Here is a 27,576-nt window from a genome sequence, read left to right on the forward strand (position 1 = left end):
TTGCTGTATGCTGTTGGGAGAAACGGGGAGGGAGGTGAGGCAACAGGGGAGAAATAGACAGGGAGGGGCCGGGAGCTTGCCTGCACACAATGTGACTGGTGACAATCCCTGTTCTGCAGAGAGAGAGAGAGAGAGAGAGAGAGAGAGAGAGGGAGGGAGGCAGCAGGGGATGAACACACACATGCACGGGCAGAGAGAGATGTGAGGGGCGGGGGGGGGGGGGAGCTCACACACACCTCTCCTGATTCAGCGGAACAGATTTATTCGTCACCTCTCCCTGCAGCGTCACGCAGCGAGCCGTGCTGCAAAACACCGTCCACAATCCCAAACCCAGCCGCACCTGCCCCCGCGCCCGGCTTCCCGCTGTCTGCCTGCGGAGATTAACAGCTCTGCTGCAACTCCGACGGCGCGCCGACTGCCCTCCACTGCAGCTGAGGAGCAGAGGGGAGGGGGGCCACGACAGACTGAACCCCACCGGGGAGAGACAGGCAGCGCATGTGAATGATGGGGAAACTAAAAAGCGACGACTGCATTGAGGATGGGCCAATGGAGGAGCTGCGGGACAAGTAGACAACCAATACAAGCTCCGTGTCTGCGCCTCTACCTTAGGACCCCCCTGCAGGGAGATGTTCATCATTATGGGATAGATGCACAGGTCTGCTCGTTGCCATGGATACCAGCACGCGAAAATTCACAGTGCGGAGATGGTTTTCCATCTACCTGAAGAACAAGGCTGCAAGGAACAAGAACAGCACTGGATTCTGTCAGCTAGAGGTCAGTCGGTTGTGCCTTTGCAGTGCTAACTTCTTACGACCAGATAGGCTACGACATGTGCGTAAAATCTGCGACTGCGTCTCAATTGCGCCATGTGTTAACATAATATTAAAAAACAAAAAACAAAAGAAGAGCTCACAACTGGAGCTGTTGGGGATGTCTGTGAAGTCTGAGTGCACATGGGAGTGTTTTTGTTGTGGAGTGGTTCTGGAGTCACTGGTGCATCATTACAGCTGTTGCTCTGGCTGGCTGTCAGGAATCCAGAAAGCAGGGAGGCCAGGGAGACACTGTGTGTGTTTTGACAGAGAGGGAGCAGTTTTATATGCAGATGCAGTCCGACAGAAACCCTAACAAGCAAACAAGCAGCAAGGTAGGCAGGTTGATAGATAAATGGATACAGACAGATTGATTCAGGGAACTGCCACAGCAAAGGAGGGTCTATTTATAGCACAAACAAACCAGCAGGGGAGAGTGAGAGGCAGCATGCTGTTTGCAGCACATCTACCTGTTTGGGATAGAAATGTAAAAACAAACTCCCCCTCCCTTGTTTGCTTGTTGCTTCTTACATTGTGAAGGAGAGCTGATAGACCAACTTGACAGACCATCTGCCTGTTTGTGTGATTGTCCTTCCCAGTGTCGGCTTGTGTTGTTTTCCCTGTTTGTTTGCCTGTCTGGGAGATGGTCTGACGACCCAAGCGGGAATGTTCTCCTCGTGAAGCAGAGGCCATCAGGAGCTGGTGCGACGGCCTTGAACTTGTTCCCCCCTGCTTAACTGGTGTCACTCCTGCTGCCTTTTTAAAAGAACAAACCAGCGGTCAACCACAAAAGGCATCTTCTCTTCTGTAACCGCTTGTCCTGTGAAGGGTCACGGGGTGGGCTGGAGCCTATCCCAGCTGTCATCGGGTGAGAGGCGGGGTACACCCTGGGCAGGTCGCCAGTCTATCGCAGGGCTAACACAGAGAGAAGGACAACCATTCACACTCACATGCACACCTACGGCCAATTTAGAATCACCAATGAACCCAGCAAGCATGTCTTTGGACGGTGGGAGGAAGCTGGAGTACACAGAGAGAACCCATGCAGACACAGGGAGAACATGCGAACTCCACACAGAAAGGCCCCAGTCGGCCCCACAAAAGGCAATTTGATTAAAATCATGCCACACTTCAAACCACACCCCAGTCAGTTACATCACATCAAGACAACTTCATTATCATAAGTATGAGTTTGCCAGCCACCTTTAAACCCTACATGTTGTGTTGTTGTGTTACACCCAGCGAGAATATTAACACCACGCTCAAATGCTGTTGGCTCTAATCAGTTTTATGCCAATTTACATAATGGAATCGCTCTAATTTAATACAGTTCCGCATACTCACACTGTGCTTTGAAACTCAGAAAGAATAAATGTGTGATGTGGGATACAGCCTGAATGGATCCACGCTGTTGCTGTGCTGTTATGTCAGCAGTTGATATGCTGTCAGGTTAGTTTCCTTGCCTCTCTCACTGAGGATGAACGTGTGGCTCTGATTGATTCAACACTTCCTTTAGGATGTGCACCGCACAAAAATCTCTATTTTTAGTAATTACATTTAATGGCAAATGAAATAGCCAGTGGAATATTTCACCTGTTCCATGCATACGTTTATATTTCAAGAATTGTTAAGTGTTATTTTCTCAGTGCATTAATCTATAATTTCTACAAAATTGCAGTCATCAAAGAAACCACTTTTGAAGAAGTGGAATTAACAGTCCGAATAAAAATAAATGCTCAAAGCTGATCTTGGGCTTGATTTTGATGGTTTTAGTAAGGGGAAACTGTAACAGGAAGATAAATGTGTTGTGGTGTTATTACCACAGCATCAACACTCCCTCTAAAAAAGATAGCATTGAAGAACTTGCTGCCTTAGCAGAAGCAAATGTGACAGATTATTTTTAGCTTCATGTGGCTTCTGAGATTTACAAATGACTCTGTTTCCCGAATTGATCTGGTTCCATTATCAGACTGTTGCATGCTTTTTGATGGACGGCGGGTTGAGCAGAGGATGCGTGTAAACAGCACATAACAGAAAAGAAATCGTTCCAACAAAGATCCATCAGTCCAGAAATGGAAACCCACACTTTGTTGAAGTCTTTACCATTTTTTCCGCCATGCAAAGCTGCACATGTGAACGTCTTTGCAAAGTCCTTGCAAAGACAGAATCTGAGCTAAAAATGGAGCTTATTTTACGGCTCGCATCAAACTCATGGAAGTTTGCAAAACAAATGATTTGCAACCATTAACTCGATAGGTTTATCAAGCCCGGGTAAAGATATAAAGGTAAACACATCCCATGATTGAAAGTGGGATGTAAAGCTCTTCAGAAACAGTGACAGTTTTACAGAATTATGGTACATTGTCACGCCGTCCGGTCTAAGCTGTGTCTCCAGTTGGCAGTTGGTGTCTCACTTCACTGAGCAGATTAAATGGACTGAAAAAGTCCAGTGTCCGCATCACTGCCTCTGACCTCCTGCTATACCTTTCTATATATAACATGATGGCTCAAAAATAACCAGAATCTGTTTTTAGGTTCGGATTCAAGAGTAGATATCATAGTAATAACTGCTGAGATGTTATAAAATGTAACTCAGCCTTGAGCTAGGTCTCAGTTTCTCAGTCCGTCTTTCCAAATATCTACGTGACATGTCAGTAATGATGTTTGTTTTTCTTTCCTCAGGATGACAGTGTACTTAAAGAGATCGACATCAGCCACCATGTCAAGGAGGGCTGTGAGAAAGCAGACCCCTCTCAGTTCCAGCTGCTTAAAGTGCTGGGACAGGGCTCCTATGGCAAGGTACTAAATAATCACTGACACCAGCTATATTTACAGCTACAACTGATACTAACACAAGAGCCGGTTTATTAATAACAGTGAACCTCGACGTTGACACTACTAGACAAAATAATAATCCATCAGTGACTACCACCTGCAGGGCCTGGATGGCCCAGAATGTCATTATTTCGGCTAAATGAATGTAATATGAACACCACTTGCATTGTTTTCATGAACACTTCTAGTAGATTATCTGGACTTCACACCATATGGCCAGAAGTATGTGTACACTTGTGTGACTGCTGAAGTTATGAACATTAATATGCTGATATAATTGCCTCCAGTCCTTTGGGATGTCTTTGAAGCCACGCAGCAGGCATTTGCTCCCGTTCAGACACAAGAGCATGAAGGTCGGACAGCGATGTGGAGCAGTAGGGACTGGTTCACGGTCTGGAGAGGTTATTCGTCACAAAGGCGTGTTGAATTCAGGGCTCTGTGCCGACCACCGAACACAGAAAACACTTTTTTCGGCCTTGCTTTATGCAAAGACAAACAGCACTCCCCAAACTGCAGCTGAAAAAAAACAGAAGTGCATTACTGTCTAGAATATCATTATATGCAGTAGCATTTAGATTGGCCTGAACTAGAAAAAGTGTCCTCGTCCCAATTGTGCAAAATCTCCCCAAGAAAAGTGTGAGACTCTGGGTGACCACTTACTTTGGGATAATATAAGCTATAAGGATATGCCAAAGCTAACTTTCCCCAGGTAATCAGCTACAAATACACGGATCAGCCACAACATTATGACCACTGACTGGAGAAGTTAATAACATCGACCATCTTGTGACAGTTCAATGTTCTGCTGGGAAACCTTTCTATCTGGCATTCATGTGGATGTTACTTAGACATGTACCACCCACCTAGACCAGACCAGGCACCCCCACCCCATATCAGTGATCCAGCAGAATGTAGCCTGACACAGGCACACACACAAAAACGGTTTAGAAACAACTCAAAAAACATGAAGAACAGGTGTTGACCTGGCCTCCAAATTCACTAGATCCCAAACTGATCTAGTATCAAAGTATCTGTGGGATGCACTGGAACAAGCCTTATCCACAGAGGCCCCTCCCCTCAACCTGTAGGACCCAAAGGCCCCCACTAACAACATTTTTTTGCCAGACACCACAGGACACCCTCAGAAGGCCCATGTCCATTCTCTGATGAGTCACAACTGTTTTGGAGGCACAAGGGAGACCTACACAATATTAGGAAGGTGGTCATAATGTTATGCCTGATTGATGTAATCAACCATCTATTTCCAATTATCTGTAGTTAGCTGCCTTGACAGTGGCTTCATAGATAACTGTGTTTATTTAAATTAGCAGAGGCACACTGACTTGCCAGCGGTAGTGTACATTAAACGTCTGCGTGGGGCAGATGTTGGCAGGTGGATGTTGTTTCCAAAGCCACTGGCAGGCACATGAGGTCAAGTCACAGTGTGGCCTGCGTAGCGTTTTTACATGGTGTACTATACAGTTCCTTAATTAGCACTTGACAGGCCATGTTTATATCATAGTCGTTGTCTCTGTGACACTGAAACAGCATTTATGTGCCTCTTTCATGGGTTGTGTGGTAACTGGCTCTTGACTCAGTTTGGAAACGTACAAATTAAAAAGAAATGTGCATGCCATTTTGTGTAGTGAATGGAAGTGTGACTGAACGAGGCATGTAAAAATATCCTGCTATCCTGTGGTCTGCATTTTTATTTGTTTCCAGGTGTTTCTGGTTCGAAAGATTAGAGGAGTGGACAGAGGACAGCTATATGCCATGAAGGTCCTGAAGAAAGCCACGCTGAAAGGTAGCTCATAACATAATAACACAGTCTACTGTATGTTTGGTTTGTACAGAAAATAGAAAGTTCAGCTATAAAATTAAATGCTGAAATTTAAAGCACTTTAAGTCAAACTATTAATACACTTGATAAACTAAGGACTAAGATAAATTTTCCACAGGATTCATTAATAATGAATAATAATGCTGCTGCTAAAAATCCCTCGAATATCATGTTCTTATTAAAATTACAAAACAAACAGCGGCCTCCATAGAGTATGCAAGTGGTAATATGTCAAAATTAATACTGGATGTATAAAGGAATGATGAGAGATATAGGATTGAGTTCTCGCAGTGCCCTTCATCCAGGGGATTTGGGACAAAAGAGGTTAGTTTGTACTTTTGATTCAGATAAACAGTTTGGGATTATTGTAAACGAGGGTGTACTGTAAAAGCAGGCTGAGATGTCATGTGCTGATTTAGTGTGTTTGTACAAGCCTTAATCCTCTTAACCTGCACCCCTGGAATTTAAAGAGTCACAGTCTCATCCTGTCAAGGAGACAGATGCTGCAATAACACTGCGATTGGGGTTTCCACTGCGCTATAGACCAGCAGCGCCACAGGATGGGTTTAATTCAGTTTGCATCCATCAATTAAGGAAATGCACTTTCGTCCGACAGGAAACATACTCATGGCATTAGAGGCTTGTTTTGATTCATCCACAGTTAAATAGAATGAACTGAATGGATCTACATTAAACTGATGGCCCTCTCTATCCTCCTCAGTCCGGGATCGTGTGCGATCTAAGATGGAAAGAGATATTCTGGCAGAAGTGAACCACCCATTTATAGTTAAACTCCACTATGGTGAGTATGAATTACATACTTTACTACTTTGTATTTTTAATGGAAGTCTTGAATGGGTTGAATTTGATTTTATTGTATAACAAACAAAACTCCTTTTCTAGTAACGCTTTAGCTCTGCCTTGCATTAGCACTGGGTGTTTGTGCAAGATTGGGTTAGGACAAGTAAAAGATTTTATTTTGTTGTTGTACCTGTCTGCAGATTTGCATGTACACGTTTTATAATAGAGCAGAACATAATACAGCCCCAATACAAGAATCTAGCCTCGGTTTGTGTTAAATAACTGATTATCTGTACGTGCGTGTGTATCTATTTGTTTGTGTAGCTTTTCAGACAGAAGGAAAGCTTTATCTGATCCTGGACTTCCTCCGCGGAGGAGACCTTTTCACTCGTCTGTCTAAGGAGGTAGGTGTTTGGGACTGATAGACTCTCTTTCTCCATTCAAAGATCACAAGTCTAGACTGTTCACAGTCTATTATAGGAATCAGTGGGAGCCAATATATGCAGTTGTGTTGTGTTTTTCAAGTGAGATCCAGGGCTCTAAACCAATCAGTATTTTTGCTGCAGTAAAAAGATACTTTTGGCTGTTGTGATTTGTCAAATTTAATACTTTCTGATTTGGAAATGTTGCAGCAAAGTTATTTCCTTTTTATTGACAGTAATGCTTCTACTCCTTTAAAGGGGAACTACTGTTTTTTACAACCTGGACCTTATTTCTATCATAAAATACGATCATTTACTCACCCATATAACTTTTGTGTCATTTGTAGTAGTCAATCGGGAGATATGTATATCTGTGTATATCCATATAGTGGGAGTGACTGGGGCACCGAAACGCCGCCTCTAAATAACACATTATGTGCCGCAAAACTCATTAATTTCACCAATATTTTGTTATCGTACCCTAGTGCTATTCCCCGTTGAGTCCAGAGTCACCTGTTATCATCATCCGGGGTCTGTAGATTGACCTACAGACCCCGGATGATGTCTTCTGACCTGGATGATCATCTCTGAGCGCCACGCACACCTGCGAAAGTTGGCTTGTTTACCTGTCATTTGCTACTGCTATGGTTCGTCCACAAGCAAATTACAGGTAAACAAGCCAACAGTCGCGTGTGTGCGTGGCACTCAGAGATGACATCATCCAGGTCAGAAGACATCATCCAGGGTTAGGGTTAGGAATTTTGCAGCAGATAATGCGTTATTAAGAGGCGGCGTTTCGGTGCCCCAGTCACTCCCACTATATGGATATACGCAGATCTAAATATCTCCCAATTGACTACAAATGACGCAAAAGTTATATGGGTGAGTAAATGATCGTATTTTATGCCAGAAATAAGGTCCACGTTGTAAAAAAAAAAGGTGGTTCCCCTTTAACAGTTAAAGGGGTCCTAGAATCAAAACCACATTTACGTTGTTCCTGTTGAATTTAGGCTCCGAGTGGTGTCTAAGGACCACACCAAAAACTTCACCGCCTTCTCCAGCCTGCTTTCGTATGCAAATTCAAAACTAGAAACGGCCGTGTTGAAATGGGCAAATCTGAACAGAGCTCCGATATTACGTAATAGGCGCCCAGCCCTTTTGGATACACCCTCTCTCATTTGCATGTTCCAGCCCACTGTAAGGGCGGAGGCGTTAGCTAGCTAGTCCCAGCGACAGCTAACCGCAGTTTCTGTCAAGAGGGATACGGTATGTCGGACTATGCGTGTAATGTTCCAGGATGTTTGGGGCAGGTCAAGACTCTACACAGACTTCCCCAAGAACTCAACTGTCAGCGGGAATGGTTGATGTTCATTTACAACCGCGTTCCACAGAGCTTCAACCCGAGGTTGGTAGTTTGTTCTGCCCACTTCACCCCGGAGTGTTTCTCCAACCTCGGACAGTATCAAGCCGGCTGTGTCGCCGGGATAGCTCAGTGGGTAGAGCTGGCGACCCATGTGCCAAGGATGAGTCCTTGTTGCAGCAGCCTAGAGTTCGAGTCCAACCTGTGGCTTTTTGCTGCGTGTTATCCCCTCTCTCTCTGCCCCCTTTCCTGTCTATCTTCAGCTATCTATATAATAGAGAGCCGAAGTCCCGCCCCCTCTACTTCCGGGTTATGGGACCTATCGTTCGAAAAAATATGAACGGCAGTCTATGGCGAAAGATAAATTATTTTCTGGTCCCGATCGACTTGTGCCTTGGATTATACATATGTTGTTTTTCAGAATAAAAAATGATTTTATATGTCAAGAATGTCACAGTTTGTCGCAAGATAGTTAAGTAAAACGCTATGGAAAATACGTAATTAAACGAACTACAAGTCCCGCATGCTGGCGCGTACAGAACCGACCAAAACTCCCTTCGTGTAACTACAGCTCTCGACATGACCCGATTTATAATGATTTTCACCTCGTTTGATGCTTCTGCCTTCGTCCTGGAAGAAGACGGTAAAGCTCAACAAGGAGACAGCCGTAGTTCTCAGACGAGAGATGTAGTTCACTAAGCGATCTCATACAAAACCTAATGTTGTTCAGCTTATTTACGTCAAATAATTTATCTCTTGACGTGAAAAATTATCTTTTAAATTCACACACATCATATGTGAAATTCATGCCACAATTCGATCGGGACCAGAAAATAATTATTATCTCTCCATAGACTGCCGTTCATATTTTTTCGAAAGATAGGTCCCATAACCCGGAAGTAAGGGGGCGGGACTTCGCCTCTCTATAAAGGCAACAAAAAGCCCCCAAAAAATATATTTAAAAAAAAAACAAAAAAAAAGTATCAAGCCGGCTTTGGCTCTAGCTTCAGCCCGGTGGATTAGGCCAATGAGCTTTCAGGATATGTGGGCCAATCAGCCTTTGGGTAAACTGGCCAATCAGCACGCAGCTCATTTCATTATTCATGAACTTGCTGAGTGGGCGGGAAAAACAAACTGTTTCATTGCAGGGCTTATTTATGACCTTGTATTAGGCTCTCTAGCAGTGCTCCTGGGGCGTTTTCAGCCCCACAAATTTACATATGCCATTATTTAGGCTCAAAGATCAATTCCTAATGGTCAAAAAATGGGTTCTAGGACCCCTTTAAAACTTTGTTTCCAGTTAAACTTTTTTTTTTTTTACCAGCTCATAATTGATCAGTTCGTTTTTGTTCACGTGTCGCATATTGCTCAATACATCCTGGTATTCATTTGCTCCAGGTAATGTTTACAGAAGAGGATGTGAAGTTTTACCTTGCAGAGCTGGCTCTGGCCTTGGATCATCTACACAGTCTGGGGATTATCTACAGGGACCTCAAACCTGAAAAGTACTACTTCATAAAAACTCTTTTCTTATATCCTTGTATTTGTATAAGACATTTTTTAATTACAATGTTCTTTTCTTCCTGTTAGCATTCTACTAGATGAAGAAGGACACATCAAGATCACTGGTCAGATCATTCAACTGGAAAGAGTTTGTATGTTTCTGTTTTGTTTCTGTCTCTCTTTCTTACCTTGTTCGCTCTTCCTCTCTCTGCCTCTCTGTTCAGACTTTGGATTGAGTAAGGAAGCTATTGACCACGATAAAAGAGCTTATTCCTTCTGTGGAACAATAGAATACATGGCTCCAGAGGTCGTAAACAGGAGAGGGCATACACAAAGCGCTGACTGGTGGTCATTTGGGGTACTTATGGTAAGAATCGTTTACTTTGACAGACTCTGTACATGCTTTTATATGCAGAGGTTATCCTCTTAGTTAACAGGCGCTTTACTTGCTGACTTGCATGTTTGACCTGCTCATGAATTTGCTTCATTTTATGAGCTACAGGCTCAACTCTTAGATAATATGTCATTGTACCGGATTCTTCATTTGGCTTTCTTCTGGCAGTAAAGCTGCTTAATTACCGTATCTGGCAGATTGGGTCCCATCACTTTCAGTAATCATCAGCTGGATTTCACTTGTTTCGTTAGCCTAGTGGCTTATTTCACTAATACTGAAAAGGAGGTTAACGTTCAGTGACAGCTGGCAGCTACACAGGCATACCAGGGAAAGATCTCAACCCTTTCTGTCCTTGGCTCGTATTAGGAAGATACAAGAATTAAAAACAAATAGCTTAATATTCTCATCCTAACATATGGTATTATCATAATTCATTGTATATTGTATGTGTTATTCTGCTGTTAGACTGATGCAAGATTCAGTGGTCAGTATTACACAAAATCTCCATTAGTTTTATCTCTACTGGTATTTTTCTATTTAATCAACATCGGGGCTTGTATCTTGACAAAATGCAGTGCTGGTGGTTGAGTGTGGGGTGTTTGCATAGACACGTAGGTGCATAAGATTGTTGTAGTTTTGAGAAGTCACTTTTTTGTTGAGGTCACAGATTAATAAATGTGTGCTTCTGTGTGCAACAGTGCATCTTTAGTTCATGTTAGTGTTTATAGAATTGATCCACTAAAAGGTTAATGAGGTCGTGCAGTGAGACATTCATTTCAACAGAATATGAAGGCGCAGCTTTGTTTCTAATGTTTTGATGAACATGCAGGGGGAGTGGAATAACTGATGAAACTTGCACTCAGCACAACTTGATATAATTTGGATAATCCACCTCCACAGCACCTTCCATTAGTTGGCTAATGTGTTCTGACAGTTGTTACCTTTTGTTTTCTAGTTTGAAATGTTGACCGGATCATTGCCATTCCAAGGAAAAGATCGGAAGGAAACAATGGCTCTCATTCTGAAGTAAGATCAGCTGTTAATCCATAGTCATCATTCTTAGAGCTTTTTATTTATAGCTTCTAAAAGCAAATTTTTTTGTTTTGAATTTATTTATTTTCAATGTTTAAACACAACTTGTTCTGCAAACATGTGCAGGATGTTATTGGATTATTTAGTACAACAATTTAATGTTCAGTTTCCACCTTCCCTCTGCACTTCTATGTTAAACATATTAACTCTTCATTTCCTCAAGTGTGGTTCATTCGAGACATGCTGTGTCAGAATATCCACCTCTTCCCGCACGAACAGAAAAAATAAACCTGTTTCTTGTCCTGTCTGCACAGAGCCAAGCTGGGAATGCCGCAGTTTCTCAGCCCTGAGGTGCAGAGTTTATTACGAGCACTGTTTAAGAGGAACCCTGCAAATCGACTTGGTACGTTAACAGCATGTCAGAATAATGGAAGTGGTACTTCTACATTTTTTGTGTGGCTTTGGATTGCAGACTATATAGGTCAGTTCTTACCTGGAGGGATTCATACTGCTAGAGGCCAAACAGCTGCAGAGGATAATAGCAAGTCAAAGCTACTGATTGGAACTTTAGTCTCCCCCTTCTGGCAGTGAGGGTATGATCAGCCTACAGTTTTTCAATACCTTGTTTCCTTTGAACGTTCTCTAACAAGGAAAAGCCACACCAGTGGCGATCTGTGTTTGTCTTTGTCTTTTTATTTAAGTCTGTATTCTTTTTATTTATTTTATCTGGAGATCCAGAAACTTTTGTTGTATGCTTCATACATTGGGCTGAATTCATAGAACCCAAGCTACATTCATAACTCTTGTTTCTTCACCGCAGACCCCTCCATACTCCATACTATTCAGCTCTGGCATCAAACATCATCATTAATTGTGCACTTGTGCAGTAATGTCACACCAACAACAGATTTAAAAGTCTGGTATACTGCAGTGAGATTTACCTGTTGTTGATTAGCTCAGTCAGCATTGTGTGAACTTTTTCACTAGGGTTTGAATATAAAATACATGCATTTATGTGTAAAAATCTCTAAAAATCTAACTTTAACTTTAAATCTATCACATGCAAGCGCAGAAAAAAATGGGTCAGATAACTTCACACACTCATGAAACCAACATGGCCATCATTTGGAAATCTGACTGCATCCATCAAAGATCTACTAAAACATTTGATTCAATAGTACGTTTATTAGGCGTTTATGCCATGCTGTCTGTTTTCGTGACAGATGTGAACACTAACATTGTTTTCTCAATCTGTTTGTCTCACAGGTGCAGGACCAGACGGAGTAGAAGAAATAAAAAGACACCGCTTCTTTGCGTCAATAGACTGGAATGTAAGTAAAATGGTAAACACAGACAAAGTCAGATTGTGTACACTGACAGACAGCATGAACAGAGCAAGGCCTGTATGACTGCATGACACAGTCACAAGTAAATACCCTGACTGAACAACCTACAGCTATACCTGCTTATAGTGTACATACTATACTATATAATAAATGTCGCTTTTTGGAAGGATGATAATGAAATAATATATTTCCCAAAAATACATTTATCATCAGTCTATCCTCACCGATAGACATGTAAGCTGTAGAGTGTAAATTAGATGCAGTTTTGGGATGTGACCTGGGTTAAATTTAAACTCATCACATCTGATTCACTCTATGGTTGTTGTGTTCTGTCCCTTCCCAGCAGAAGTTTCCACTTCCTCAAGAGTTACCCGCAAACATGAATCACTCTTATTATGAACTGTGACAAGCTTCCCTTTTCTGTCTGTTTCGCTTAACTTTACTGTAACTAATCCTCTTATCTATAATGGCCTCTCACTCACAAAATGCTCATGCGCTAATGTTTCCGGCCACAGGCGTGACCTCCACTATCGTCCTCTAACTTTGATAGTCCACACCATGCATGTGCGCTGCCTAAATCGGATTGTTCTGTCGGCCGCGAGCGCTCCTGGCCAAAGTTTATGTTTAAGTAGCCTGTCATAACTCACTGAATCATGTTCGGAAACCCCGTTTTTGTCTGACAGGCTTGAAAAGTCTTTTTGCAGTGTTTGGGTTACATGTGAATAACATGCACCCTGCAGGAAGACCTTTCAAGTCTGCCAGACAAAAACAGAGTTTCCAAACATGAGGCCTTCAACTGCAATTAAAAAGACACTCCACTATATTAGTTGGGTTAAAAGCAATGTACTTATGTAACTACTGTCTATGCTACACCACATCACCACGATAACGGAATATACCCTCAGGAAGTCCACCATGCATACTGCACGGTTTGTCAGGCTTGCACAAAAAGTGTGAGTGTAAATAGGGTGTTGCTGAAAATAAGCTCTCAGTAAAACCTCCCTAACTTAATGCACTTAATGCTCTACTGTGCCAGGAAGCACAGTAGAGCATTAAGTGCATTAAGTTAGGGAGGCTGCTACGTGCTTATTTCAGGTGATTTGAAAACAACATATTTTACAGATAATTACAATTGTCAGCTTATGTCAGTCAGATATAATGATAATTACATTGTTAGATTAATTTTAACTTTGAAGAAACACCACTCCCTTGAACGCACACAACAAATGGGCTGTTTACTTCTGCAACTTCATTAGGTTTTGTTCTCCTGTACAGACATTACAGCAAAGTAATCAGTTTGCGGTAGGGACTGTAACCATGTTCCCCTACAAATGTCTACACTGAACAACAAAATCTCTCAAAGGACATATTCCTTTTTCATCACAGATGTACAGCTGACTCTTGTTTATCTGCAGCCGTGTATAGAGACGCTCTCAGTTCTAACAGAATCCACTGTTATCTGCTTTACATACCCGCTAATCTGTGCCCTAACCACCGGCTCTCTCTACTGTGCTCCTCACCACCTCTTCGCTGCCAAGCATCACATTTTCCCTTTTACAGCTAGTGTTGCTGGCTTAATGTGACAAACTATCAATAAGAGGCTTACGCCTTCCTCTACACTATGCTAATTAAATCGCTGTTCTCCATCTGGAAGAGCGGTTCCACTTGTCGTTCATCAGGAACTTGTTTGACTTTTCCTCTGTGATCCTTTAATCTTTCGCAAATCCGAGGAGACCTGCAGCATCACCTTCTGCACGGTCGCACATCGTGAGCAATGTCGAATCAAATAGCAAATAAGGGAGTGTTTCATCACAAATATAGCATTTGTAATATTTTTTGCAATGTCATCTGACATTTCCAACTGAAAGAACAGCAGACTGGTCACAGCAAGCAACTGATCAAATGACATTGTGGTGGTGACACCTGCAGGCCAAACTCAGTAATGCACCTTAGTTAATGAAATGCAGGATGTGCATTATCTGCAGTGTGATGTACAGTTTCACCTGGCTTTTATTTACATACAACATGTGTATCTTTTTACATTACTAGAATTCCATATCCTGTACATTTTGTCTCTTACAATTTGCTAGATTCTTCATTTTCAGTTCAGATCATTTTTGTTGTTCTTCCCTGTAGAAGTTGTACAGGAAGGAAATGAGGCCTCCCTTCAAACCCACTGTGGGAAGACCTGAAGACACTTTCCATTTTGACCCTGAGTTCACCTCCAGAACACCAACGGGTAACTAAAACATGCACACTCATTGCAATGCAATAGTCATGTGTGCACATCCACAGGTGACAAAATTAACGGTTGTTCCTGCAGAAGATGATGAAAGGGAAGTGAATGGCAGATATTAGGAAGTAACAAATGACAAATGAAAACTACCATGTTTGGATTTCCCTTTATACTCCCTTTATAAATCATAGTCATAAACAGAGCATGTATTTGTTGCTGTGTTTTTTTCACATATCCAGATTCCCCAGGGATCCCTCCGAGCGCAAACACGCACCAGTTGTTCCGTGGTTTCAGCTTTGTTGCTACTAATCAAAATCAGGAGCCCACTGTCGCTACGGTAGCGCCTTCTCGACAGGAGGTGAACATCAACCCCATAGCGCAGGTATGTACACCTTTCCCATCTATTTAGATGATAGACTTGCACTCTGTTTGCATAAATAACTATATAAATAGGTCCCTGTGTTAAAAAATACCTGACAGATTAACAGATTGGTTATTTAATGTTGCTGTACTCTCATTAGTCACCGTCGGTGAATACATTACTAAAGCTATTAACTGTTGAACAAAGCAATTACTCAATCACTCACAATATATGAGTCTGCAGTATAAATTTTAAAAATTGCGTATGTGTGTGTATCTGAGTATGTGTGTTTTTTTGTAGCATCTCCGTGGCGATGTGGCCTTCAATGATGTTTATGAAATGAAGGAAGAAGTCAGACAGACGGGAAGTTCTGTGTGCAGGAGGTGTCTGCACAGAGTTACTGCTGTGGAGTATTCGGTGAAGGTAAGGGAGCCTAAAGCAAAACTAGAATCTGAATCTAGAGATAAATATTAAAGTGTACAGTGATCAGTTGTGACCAGTACTCGAATGAGATATTGAATAATAACCACATGTTTTATGCATTTCTAGATATGTTAACACATTACAGTTGTGTATCTTTTACTACATATCAGTATGTTTCTGTGTTTGTGTCAGGTTATTGACAGAGCAAGGAAAGATCCGTCAGAAGAGATAGAGATCCTGTTAAGATATGGACAACATTCAAATATTATCACCTTGAAGGATGTAAGTAAAACACACACTCATTGCCACATACAGTATGTTAAAACGATCTTTGTCTTCTTTTACTCAGGTAGCCAGTCAGTTTCTCTTAAACATCGGTATACTTGTAAATTATCTTATCATATCTTATTATCTTTTAAAAAGGTCACACGTGTGTGTCTCATTTCTGTGTGTTCACTTCTACCTGTAGGTGTTTGACGATGGCCAGAGTGTGTTCCTGGTTCAGGATTTACTGAGGGGAGATGAGCTGCTGGACAGAGCTCTGACGCTGCCAAATTTTACTGAAAGAAATGCATCAGACATCATCTGCACACTGACCAAAACTGTGGAATATTTACACTCACAGGGGGTAAGGGTAATGGATGGGGGGGGGGGGAACATATCAATATTATCACACTTGTACTAGTTTGGTAATTGTCACGTCGAACACGTCCCCCTTTTCAGGTCGTGCATCGAGACCTGAAGCCCAGCAACATTCGCTATTCTGATGACAGTGGACTCCCAGAATGCATCAGGATATGTGATTTCGGTTTTGCCAAACAGCTCCGAGCGGAAAATGGCTTGTTGATGACCCCCTGTTACACCGCTACGTTCATGGCTCCTGAGGTATATCGGTAATCATAAACATAACAAGAAGCTTGGAATACCTAACCCACGCTTACACAAATGATGTTTGTTTTTGTGTGTGGACAGATTCTGAGGAAGCAGGGCTATGATGCGGCCTGTGACATCTGGAGCCTGGGGATCCTGCTCTACACGATGATAGCTGGGTCAGTAAAAAGCCTTCAAGCTTCCTGCACTGACAGACTGGCGCAATGCAGTTCAGCTTTCTGGTGTAAATATAAAAACTGTATGTAATGTTGCCATTTTCTCGACACACTTCCACTGCTGGCGCAAACAGGATGTCTTCTAAACATACTGTGAAATAGAGGCAATGTATTTTCCCTATGTTAAGTCAAGGTTCTTTTTTTATATAATCTCTAGATTTTATAACAGAGGTATTAATTGATAAAGTGTTTTCCACACCATTTCACATCCACTCGGCCAACCTTTGAATTGCTCTCAATGAATTTTGTCCTTGTCGGTCAGTTTCAGCCCGTTTGCCAGCAGTCCTGAGGACACAGCAGAGGAGATTCTGGCACAAATTGGCAGCGGGAAATTCGTTATCACAGGAGGGAACTGGGACCTAGTGTCGGATGCTGCCAAGGTGACATCTTAATGTTTTCTGATATGCAAAAAATGGTTGTCTTGCTAACACCACATTACCGCTGCTATAAAAAAATGGAATATCACATCTGTATGTCTGCTTGTGTTTAACAGGACATCGTGACTAAGATGCTCCACGTGGACCCTCACCAGCGCCTGACTGCCCCCCAGGTACTATTAGGTCCCTTCAGTCGGACTATTTGTGTTCAGGGTTTTAACTGTAGCAGTGATCACACATCACATACTCATTCAATAAATTACTGATTGCAGCTTTGTTCGTTTGAGCAAAGGCATTATGGCGTAGAGAAAATGATTTGACACAAGTGGTGGGAAAAGTATTCAGATCATTTACTTAAATAAAAATATCAATGCAAGGGTGTAAAAGTCCTGCTTGAAAATCCTACCAAGTAGTGCAAAAATGCAGTAGCACCAAATTGTAGTCACATATTACAGAACTGCTTTACTGACTGTTGTAGCTGTTGTTACAGTTTTATATACAGGGACATACAATCCGAGGGCTTGTTAGATGATTCACGGAAGAGGAAAGAAGAAAAGTTGTTTTATCAGGCTTTGTGTAAAATATTAATCTCAAAGCTGACTATAGCTGAGTACAAAGTATATATTTTCTTTCTGAAAGAGAGTGGAAAGAACAAGGAAGGTACAAGCACCTCAAAATGTTGCTTATGTGCAGTACTTTTAATTAAACGTACTTTCCGCCACTATTTCCACACACGCACACATTGCACATGACACCATTACACTTACCCCCAATGAGCCAAATGTTCTCTAAGCTGAGAGTTGAAATCAGGACAGTACACTGAGCACACTGTGTGTTAGCAGTGGTGTTTTTCTTTTAATTGTACCATGTTTCCACTGTAATGAGTTCTTGAAACGCTTTATCAGTAGTCATCCATATTTTTGTGATGTTCTTTAGGTTCTTCGTCATCCCTGGATTGTAGAGAAAGACCAGCTGTCTGACAAAATCCTGACCAGACAAGATGCACTCACCGTCAAGGTGTGTGTCTGCCTCAGGATAGAGATTACTATGACAACAAGTATTATATTCATCTACAGTGCAGCTTAAAAGTATTTGCAGTATTTTCTACATAGAAATTACTCAAATGTACTGCAGTGTAATATATTGTAATGTGTTTCTCTGAGAGTCCATCAGATGGCACTGTCTACCACTTACAGATTTGCTAGAGAAATGACACCAGCACTCATATGGTGCGATGTAATCTCTTCTTTACTCCACTAGGGGGCTCTGTCTGCCACCTACTCTGCTCTGAGGCGCTGTGCTCCTGCTCCAGTCCTGGAACCTGTTCAGTCCTCCAGCCTGGCTCAGCGGAGAGGGATGAAGAAAATGGGGAGTTCAAAAGCTCATTCAGACCCTAAAGAAAACGAATAGCTGGGATAAAAGTCAGAAGTGATTTTAAATTGTAATTACAAGCCAACAGAATTAAAGAAGATGTACTCTTTGTTTGAAAAAGCACAAACCCCGGCTAATTAACATTAAGAATAAAAAGGTCCATTTGCAGGCAACAAGATTAGCTTTAGATTAATTCAAAGTTAAATTATACACCTTTTTTTAAAAAAACTAATCTGACTCTGCTATCACATTCATGATGTGAACCTTCATAGAGAATTTGATAAATCTGATTAAAACCCAGAGGCTTAATGAAGTTGTAGACCTTAAAATAAACTATTCTTCATGTTGGAACAAAGAGGATTTAATTGAAACATACAGTCTTATTAGATTATTTGGGCTTCCCTCTCTTGTCCTCTGGGCTTTAGTTTGAAAGTTGGCCTTGATTTACAACTACTATTTAGCTATATTACTCCTAATTTGACCGTGGCGCCCCATTAACTAATATTCAAAGCAAACACATGTAGATTTATTTCTTTGTGGTCATAAACTATACGCTATGTGAGAAGACAGTAGTGCAATATAGACTGTGCAGTATACACAGACAAACTGTTACTTGCCTTGAATTGTATCCTGCAGCTCCAGGTTGGACAGAATAAGACTGAATACCAAAATAAAAATCAGGATTCAACTCCCTCAGTAGACTTACATCAATAACATATTCCACAGACAAGACTGTAACGTGGCAGAGGTGTGGAATCGAGTCCCAAATTTGATAAGACTTGCAGTTCAGCTTGGACAATGACACCAGTGACTCATGGATTCACTTGGACTTGGACAGTTGCATATGAAAATACTTGACACTTTCCACCACCGCTAAAGATGTTATAGTGGAGCACCCCAGTAGCTCATCTAGTTGAATAGGTGCCCCATAAACTGAGGTTGCAGCTTGCACTTCTTGCTGCATATTATTCCTTTTATTGTCTGCTTTGAAATAAAGCCCAAAAACCCTTAAATAAAGAAAACATATGTCACTGTAACCACACTAAGTATTGCCAATGGTCTCCCACAGGGCTGACTATTTTCTCCATTAAGTGATTGAGTGATTAATTCATTAATTACATATTAAATGACGACTTGTTGGGACTGACCTATGACTTGACTTTTGACTTGAGTGGAAGGACTTCAGACTTACTTGTGACTGCAGAGCAAAATGAACTAATCCCACCTCTGATATAAAGTATTTAGATGAAATTCTATTTTTCCTTCAACCAATCGTCTGCATTCTGCAGAGTTATGCATGTTAAAAGTGTAAATATTCTACCAAAGTGAGCTATTTCTTAAGATAACAATGCCACTGAGTCTTACTCTTCATGATATGCTCAATAATTTTACTGTATGTATTGCTGTCCTCCATAAATACAGCCTTTGACTCTATTGTTAAATGTACCATTGCTGCACCTCCCAGATCAGAATAGAACAGAGAGCTATGGGGGTATTTACAACTTTGTGTTTTATCATGACATATTTAAAATGGTATTTTGTGTAAGAGCGGCTCTGGAAAGCATCCAGTGCTTCTCTTGTCGCACTTGTAACAAAACTCCACACATTGTATTATTGAACCAGCGTTCAGCGTGATAGTTCATCGTTGTGTGTGGGCCCGAGTGTAGCTGCCAGTGGGCTTCTGTTAGTGTCTGAAAGCCAAAAAGTTTGAGAACCACTGTGTCAGAAGTTTGTACATACTGTCTATTGCTGCTGCCCCAATTGTGTCTAATAAGATGCACAATCACAAATACGAGGTAAGATTGAACAGGGTGTTTCGCAGACATAAGTAGCACTTTGTGTTGTACAGTTTACCTGTAGCAATGTAGATTTATGATGCTCCTAAACGTACACACACTTAGAGGTAAGACAAAACATACTGAGCAGTGTAACCACTAAGCAATGTAGCAGAGACCGAGTCATTCTGTACATATTATCTTTGCTGATACACAAACTGTATGTCTTGTGTTGCACTACACAACTGTAAGACGTGCAGCTAGGAATAATGCAACTATGAGTATACACAGACAAGGTTGTAGATACAGTGCTGTACAACCTTGTGTTTGAGATACAGCTGTATATATTGTTTACATTGTTAGACTGTACATTCAGTCACCCTAAGCCGCCACTAAATTGTATATATATATAGTGCTGTATATCTATCCGCCACCAATCATTGTATATATTGTGTTAGCTAATATATTGTACATATGACACTGTGTTGTGCACCCATTGCTGAGAGTGTACATACTGTCTATACCTGGCCAATAACTGAAATAATTGGCTAGAATGCCAAAGTTTTACAAATAAAGGAAAAGAACAGAAATGGCAAAGAAATGTGTCGAGAGTTATTTTTTCCATATTTAAGAAGTCACATGTGTGCGTGGGTTGTAATCATTTACTTCATTTAAGTTCTTAGCGTGAGATTAACAAAGGATTTCATGAAAAATAAACCTCATGGGAAATAATATGCATCTTGACTTGACTTATGATAAAAACACAATTATTATTACAATTTAGTAATTAGATAAACTCTGATCATGTTGTGTTAAATTGTAAAGTAAATGTCAATAAGTTAGCATACTTAATACCAATACCCTGAAATATATCGTATCATATCATATTGTGATAGTAATTGAAACAGCTTCAGTGATCAACTGACCAGAATTACATAGTTTATAGTCTGGACATAAAGTGATGTAACAAGCTTCAACTCTGAAACACATAGAGTACAAATGTGAATATTACAGGAACACACCAGGTGCTTGTAGAATCATATATTTCCCCTTTTGCAGAAAACAATACAGCATCTACTGCATCCAAAACAAAGTAACAAACTACTTTTAACAGCAGGTAGAAAAGAACACAGAGCTGAAGGACATTATATTTTGCAGGATTAGATTTTTGCTTTAAAATAACAGAGAACATCTGCACATGATGACGAGAGAAAGGATTGCCTAAATTCTTAGATTAGTGGATTAAATAATCTGAGTTGGCATCAGTGAATTAATTCATTCATAAGGTACACCCTGGACAGGTCACCAGTCTATCTCAGGGCTAACACAGAGAGACAGACAACCATTCACACTAACACCTATGGCCAATTTGGAATCACCAATAAACCTAACACGCATAACATGCGAACGCCACACAGAAAGGCCCCAGTCTGCCGATGGATTCAAACCCAGAACCTTCATGCTGTGAGGCATCAGTGCTAATCACCAATGGAATTCAGATATTCGTTTAATCATACACCCACCGTGACATGTCAAAATGTCATGTGTGGGAAAATGTGTATTGGTCCAGTGTAATAATAAACATCATATCTCCTGACAATGGATCTGGAAATGTAAAGACAAAACCTACATAACTGTACTTCACTTTCCTGGAATCTTAAAGCAAAAACTGAGCTCTAATTAAGGCTGTCTGAGCAGCATAAAAGATAATTATGAGGTGTGACATGAGTCAAGAAAACGAGTTAAAGAGTGTATATTATAGTGTAACTATAATTATAGAGAGGAGGGCACGGACTAAAACACATTTCTCTATGATCAATCTTAAAGACTGATCATAGAGAAATTCCTGGTTTCTCATGCTATGCACTGAAATACGTGTGAAGGTTTCCACTGCTTTTACATCACTTTACGGAAGAATATATGAAAGGTGCTATAAAGAGGTCATTGTTCTGAGTCCTGTCCTGCAGCTGTCATGTCAGTGTAAATTTATATTCAGTCTGCAGGGCTGCATCCAAAAGAACCTAATAATGCATAATGTTTATTTTCTAAAAAGGCCTTACCCAAAATTCCATTTAGCATCCCTGACATGCCTCTAATAACTATGAAATTTGACGATCTGTGTTATGCACTGTGAAATTTACTACAAATAACCTTTCTCTAGAGTCATGACAGTGAGGAAGCCACTAGATGGCAACCAATCACAGCCTATACATCCTCTTCCTCGCTCTCTCTCTTTTTCTCGCTCTCTCTCACTCTACCCACTGCTTACCAGAAGTTGTCCCTTTGGAGCCATAATACCTAAAAAAAGAAGAAGAAGAAAAAAAGAACTCTTTAATTTATATCAACCACCAGGCTCACACTCCATAAAAGCTTTTAGCAGGCGCTGAGCTGATGTGTCAGGTGGGTGTGGCAGGCTCATCAGCCCTGACATTTAAGTGCAGTAGTGCTCAGAGCAAAAGGGATTGTAGGATATGAGTAGATACAGATGACAAGCCCCCCTGCGAAGATGATTGCAGTGGAGTGACAAGAGGAGACCAAACAACAGATAGAGCGAGGCGAAGGTGTCGGGAGGGGAGAGATGAAAGGCAAAAGAAGGAAAAAGAGATTTGAGAAACAATAACTCAACCCAACAATTACAGCTTTGTCAGAATTTATATTATCTTTCACAGAGAGCTTCAAAATGTATTTAAAAATGGAATTATCTTAATTCAGCTCCGCATAATGTCATTTACATTTCACAGAGGCTTAACGTCTTCACACCTTTGTAACTTTAGATTTTTCATTTGTAAAGAAAAGTGAATATTTCTGCAATGAGTTTTGGTCTTAAGAGTTGTTTAAAAGGTTGAATAGACAAGTGTAATTATTTAAAATCATTAGTTGGAAACCAGGTATGCAGTGTCAAAGTGTCTGTGACCAAGTTACACAAAAAAAGTACTCATCCTAGTGTTGTTTTGTTGTAGCATGGCTTCAGCCCTAACCTACCTGCAAAGATAAAGTTGAAAGACATTACAATTTTGACATTTTAGGACTTCCAATGCTGCTTTAAATTCAAACCACAATATATAAAATGTCATTGAATCGTATCGTATCGTATCGTATCGTATCGTATCGTACACATCAGGTGCTTGTAGAATCATATATTTACCCTACTGTGGAAAATGGAGGCCATAATATTAAATGCTAACTGCTGCATCCAAAGTACACTATATTAAAAAATAAGTTAAATGAGTACTCATAACAGCAGAATGCTAAGCTGGATGATATTACTTTTTGAAAGATTAGGCTACAAAGATAATGCTTGTAATAAAATAACACAGTACATCATTCTGGTTTTTCAACATTTGCACGTAATGATGAAAGAAAGAAACTTGATCACAACAGTGTTGGGCTCAGTAGTCCATGTTTGCAAGAATTTCTGAAGAATTTTAATACTTTTTTGGCAATACAGGTGAATGTGAATTTCAAAGCTGCCTGTGAATTTACAAGAACAAAAATATAAGTTATATGTAGAAAGCAGAGCCATCTAGTGGAGGGATTATTTTTTTTTTACCATTTAATAGTTTTACTGTGAAGGAAATTATGAAAAATGTCTCATTTATGATTCAGTGTGAATGATACATTGGTACTGATGTATTTGTGACCATAGTGTCTTAAAGATGAGGAGGGACAAGGATGGAGACAGATAAACAAAACAAGAGTATTTCATTTAAATTACAACACACTGTCTCATGTAGTTATATCTTTTCAACATTCTCTTCCGTCGCGAGGTCTGAAGACAAGCAACACACGCACCCTGACAGGGATGAATATCCCACCACCTATGGCACTGAACGGGCACACATACACACACACACGGACCCTGGGCACCCTGTGGCACTACAGCTCGACCTGCCACTCGGACATTCACCGAAACAGACGGACAAATCTCTAACAGACGGCTCCTGACAAAGAGATTATCACCGTGACAGGAGAAGTGTGTGCTGCTGTGGGTGGTGGAGTTTATGGCGGGGGGAGATGGGGGTGGGGAGTGAACTCTTTGTACATTCACACATTTGGCTCCTCTCATCGTCTACGCAGCGGAAGTCAAACTTACTTCTGTCTATGTGAGCTGCACCTGTATGCATCCGTGTGTATGTCCATGACTGCACATACAGTATGCACTGGCCCTGACTTTTACAGTATGCCAGGCCGGCAGGAGAGGGGCTCTGCAAGCTAGTCATGTAAGTGAACGAGATGATTGTGAGGTCAAGAAGAAGACACTGGACCTGCAGACCAACATGTATTAATACGCTTTATCCTAATTTAAACTCAAATCTTCTTATAAGCAGAGTTCCAGTGTATTAAAACACTGCAGTATATCACCCCACACAATAGTTATTATGATCATTTAGAGCCCTTCTATACCTCAGAGCAGCTTCTACTGTTAAGTATAGTTGCTATACCCATTTTCTGTTACACTGCTGCTCCTCCACTGCTCATTTGCAGAGAACAATCTTCAGCTAGCTTTACAGCTAACAGTTCTCCAAAATAGTTTAGTTCCGTGCAGACACTGGCTATGGTTGTTAATGGGCAGCAGCTAAACCAAATAAATAAAGAGAACATCTTCGCTAACTGACAACACTCTCCTTATAATTTACAGGACATGTCATGCGGATGAAAACACAAGCAAAACAAAGATGCTCAACCGCAACACAAGGGAAGATTGTGGTGTACTAAAGTGATTATTAAAGGACTAGCCAGTGGAATCTGAAGATAACCAGAAGTAAGGCCGATATGTTCAGTGACAGCAGAGACATGCAGTCACGATGTGAAAATAAATATCTCATTTTCCAGCATCTTTTGTTTGTTGAGGGAGTGGTCAGCCTCAACAAAACACACATCGTGTCAGGACCTGCAGCATTTTTGTATTTACAATGTATTTTCTGCATCTCACCTGTTGTATGTGTTGTCAGATTGTTGATTTTTCTTGTCCTAGGCTACATACCTGCAATTTTACCTATTTTTGTAGAATGTTTTGTGTTAGAATTCTGTGTTTCACAAACAGCAAAAGACCAAAAAGGATAAAGAATAAAAAATAACTCAAAGAGGATGAATAAAGTAAAGGAATAAATACAAGAAAATATAATACCATATAAAACCATACACAATTCCATATTCCAATTGCTGTTGACAATGCTGACACTGATAACTAGTTTAATGATTCTTAACATGTAACTTTAACTGCAATTGCAAATTTGTAAATCTAAAATAACTTGTATGAGTCCCTCATTTCCTTTATTATTATTCATTTATAATCACAAAATATTTTAACAATGATGCCACGAATATTGGCTCTAATTGCCTAAGGGGAACCAAGCAGCCACTGTGGATGAAATGGCTGATGGGACACAGTTTGATATTTCCTGACACAGTTTTGAACGAACCACAAATTGCGGCAATAATGGTGATATAATCATGTAATCCAAACACAAATACACTCACAAGTCAAAGGTGCCAGTGGAGGATAAGTGAAGCTCCACAGCAAGTCAATTAATCTTTTCAGCGGTCCCCCTTCCCTCCGCCCTGCTTAAAAGCTTCATTTACCTCCTATGGAGAAGAGATAGAAACACCATTAGTGAGATGATGGCAGGACTGGAAAGGGGAAAGGAGAATCTCACAGTTGGATGAGCTGAAACAGTACAGGCCCCCGTCTCCGCGAAAACTGTGCGCGCGCGAAAAGGCGAGAGCATCTTCTGCATGGGTGAGCTCAATTAGGTTCTATCTTGATTATCAAAGGTAGTGATGTACAACTTTTAAGGCGGAAGTGTGCCTCAAATCCTGGTGATGGCAAAGGGTGGGCTGACCTGCAGAGTGAAGCAAGACTTGGACTCATGACAGTGGAGGTCTGGCTGAGGGGGGGGTTTTGGTGGATAGAGGTGCTACACAAGGCGTTCATGAGGGAATAAGACCCCGACAATTATTTCCATATCTGAGCTGATGTCTGCGTCTGTGTGTGCATGTGTGTGAGAGTCGCATGGGACCCCCCAGCTGGATAAATGATATTCATGTGTGTTTACATGCACGTGTTTGGGTGTGTGAAATGCCAGTGAGCATATAGGCTCTGCTTGACTGAGCTCGGCTGGCTACTGGAGCACAATTGGGGGCCTCTCTGTGTGAAAGAGGTCAAAACACACACACACATACACACACACACGGAGGAGCACAAACACAAATAAGGAAGTTTGGCTGAATACTCCAGACTGATAATCAAACGGTATGCAAATCAGTAAGTTCTTTCTGCTATACAGACGGAGACAATTCCCATGATTTAAATGTCTAAGTTAGAAAAAGTCACACTTTGGATGCAATAGAAACTTACTAACTGCATTAGTGTGTATATTTCTTGACATTTAAATTCTAGCCACCTGAGTTCACCAGTTTCAAAATTATGTAAGTCGAGGTGTGATATGCTCGCCCCTGTGCTGATCCTAATTACTGTTAGGTCTGATCTCGGGGCAGCAGGGTTTTACTCGGGTTAATAAAGTTGCTGCTGGAAGAAGGTCAAGTTGAATCGGTAGTCAGAGAGACGGCAGACATACACGAGGCTGAAGACATAAAGGGGTGACTGCAGGCAGGAGGGCTGGTCTACAGCTTCTTAATTACAGGGAGCTTCCAGTGTTGACCCCGAGGACAAATACAAGCCAATAACATGCGTGCCGTTCAATACGTGTTCCATTATGAGCTCCGTGCAGCTCAGACGCCTTCAGGGGATAACAGGCCCCAGGATGAATTCAAGACTGTCAACCTATTCACTTAGATGTTTAAAAAAGGCTTGCTAGCCTTTTCTTTTTGAGAGTATAGCGCTCTCTCTGCACGTCCTCCCATGTGAATGTGGAACGTTTGTGCAAGTCTAGTGTGTAAACAAATGTTTTGTCCCAGTTAACTGGGTCCCGGTCGGACCAAACCTATTTGGCATCGGTCCACCGATGCTGGTGTGCATGCATTTGGGTTGCAGCAATATATATGTGTGAGCATATGTGTGTGTTGCGAGTGTGGCAGCCGGGGGGATAGCACTGCTGCTGCTGCTGCTGCTGCTGACACTGGGCCTGTCTGCCTGGTGTGCCCCTTTCTGCACCAGTAGAGCTGGCACTGCCTCCTGCCTCTGCCCAGCCGATCCACAGTGCGCCAGCTGGGCGCTACCAGGAGAGGCCCTGCAGAAAGAGGACGCAGGTCATCTGTGGCAGAGGGACACAGAGAGATAGAGTGGGAGAGAGAGAGGTGTGGAGTAAAGTGGAAAGCTTTGGACACACAGAAATATACTCTGAGGGGAAAGTTGTAGGGGTATTAATGGAAAAAAAAATATGAACAAATTAATTTCTTACATTGTATCTAATGTTTCTTTAATTTTTTTAATATTTATTTATTACTAAGGAACTTACTAACACTAGCTGATCCTTGTTTTCCATAGCTGGGTAAATTGTTACGTACTATATAAATATATACTTGTTTGGGAAGATAAAACTGCAGGCACTAAGGTGTTCGATTTCTTTATACCTGTTTTACTGATCTTTGTTTTGAGGAACCACCATAAAGATTCAGACAGTTT

General features: G+C 41.2%; 1 protein-coding gene across 1 annotated transcript; it reads left to right on the plus strand.

Moving 5' to 3' along the window:
• Positions 1-639: 639 nt before the first annotated feature.
• Positions 640-19,497, plus strand: rps6ka2 (ribosomal protein S6 kinase, polypeptide 2). The gene is made up of 22 exons (XM_084540767.1): positions 640-774; positions 3,492-3,608; positions 5,367-5,448; positions 6,206-6,286; positions 6,610-6,689; positions 9,466-9,572; positions 9,658-9,695; positions 9,795-9,937; positions 10,920-10,990; positions 11,311-11,399; positions 12,263-12,327; positions 14,479-14,581; positions 14,818-14,960; positions 15,240-15,362; positions 15,555-15,644; positions 15,832-15,990; positions 16,086-16,247; positions 16,335-16,411; positions 16,731-16,848; positions 16,962-17,018; positions 17,782-17,862; positions 18,106-19,497. The coding sequence occupies exons 1-22, from the start codon at positions 670-672 to the stop codon at positions 18,253-18,255; spliced, it is 2,241 nt and encodes a 746-aa protein (XP_084396893.1). The 5' UTR covers positions 640-669; the 3' UTR covers positions 18,256-19,497.
• The last annotated feature ends 8,079 nt before the right edge of the window (positions 19,498-27,576 follow it).

The sequence above is a fragment of the Chelon labrosus genome (genome assembly GCF_963514085.1).
Source record: "Chelon labrosus genome assembly, chromosome: 3".
Taxonomy (NCBI): Eukaryota; Metazoa; Chordata; class Actinopteri; order Mugiliformes; family Mugilidae; genus Chelon; species Chelon labrosus.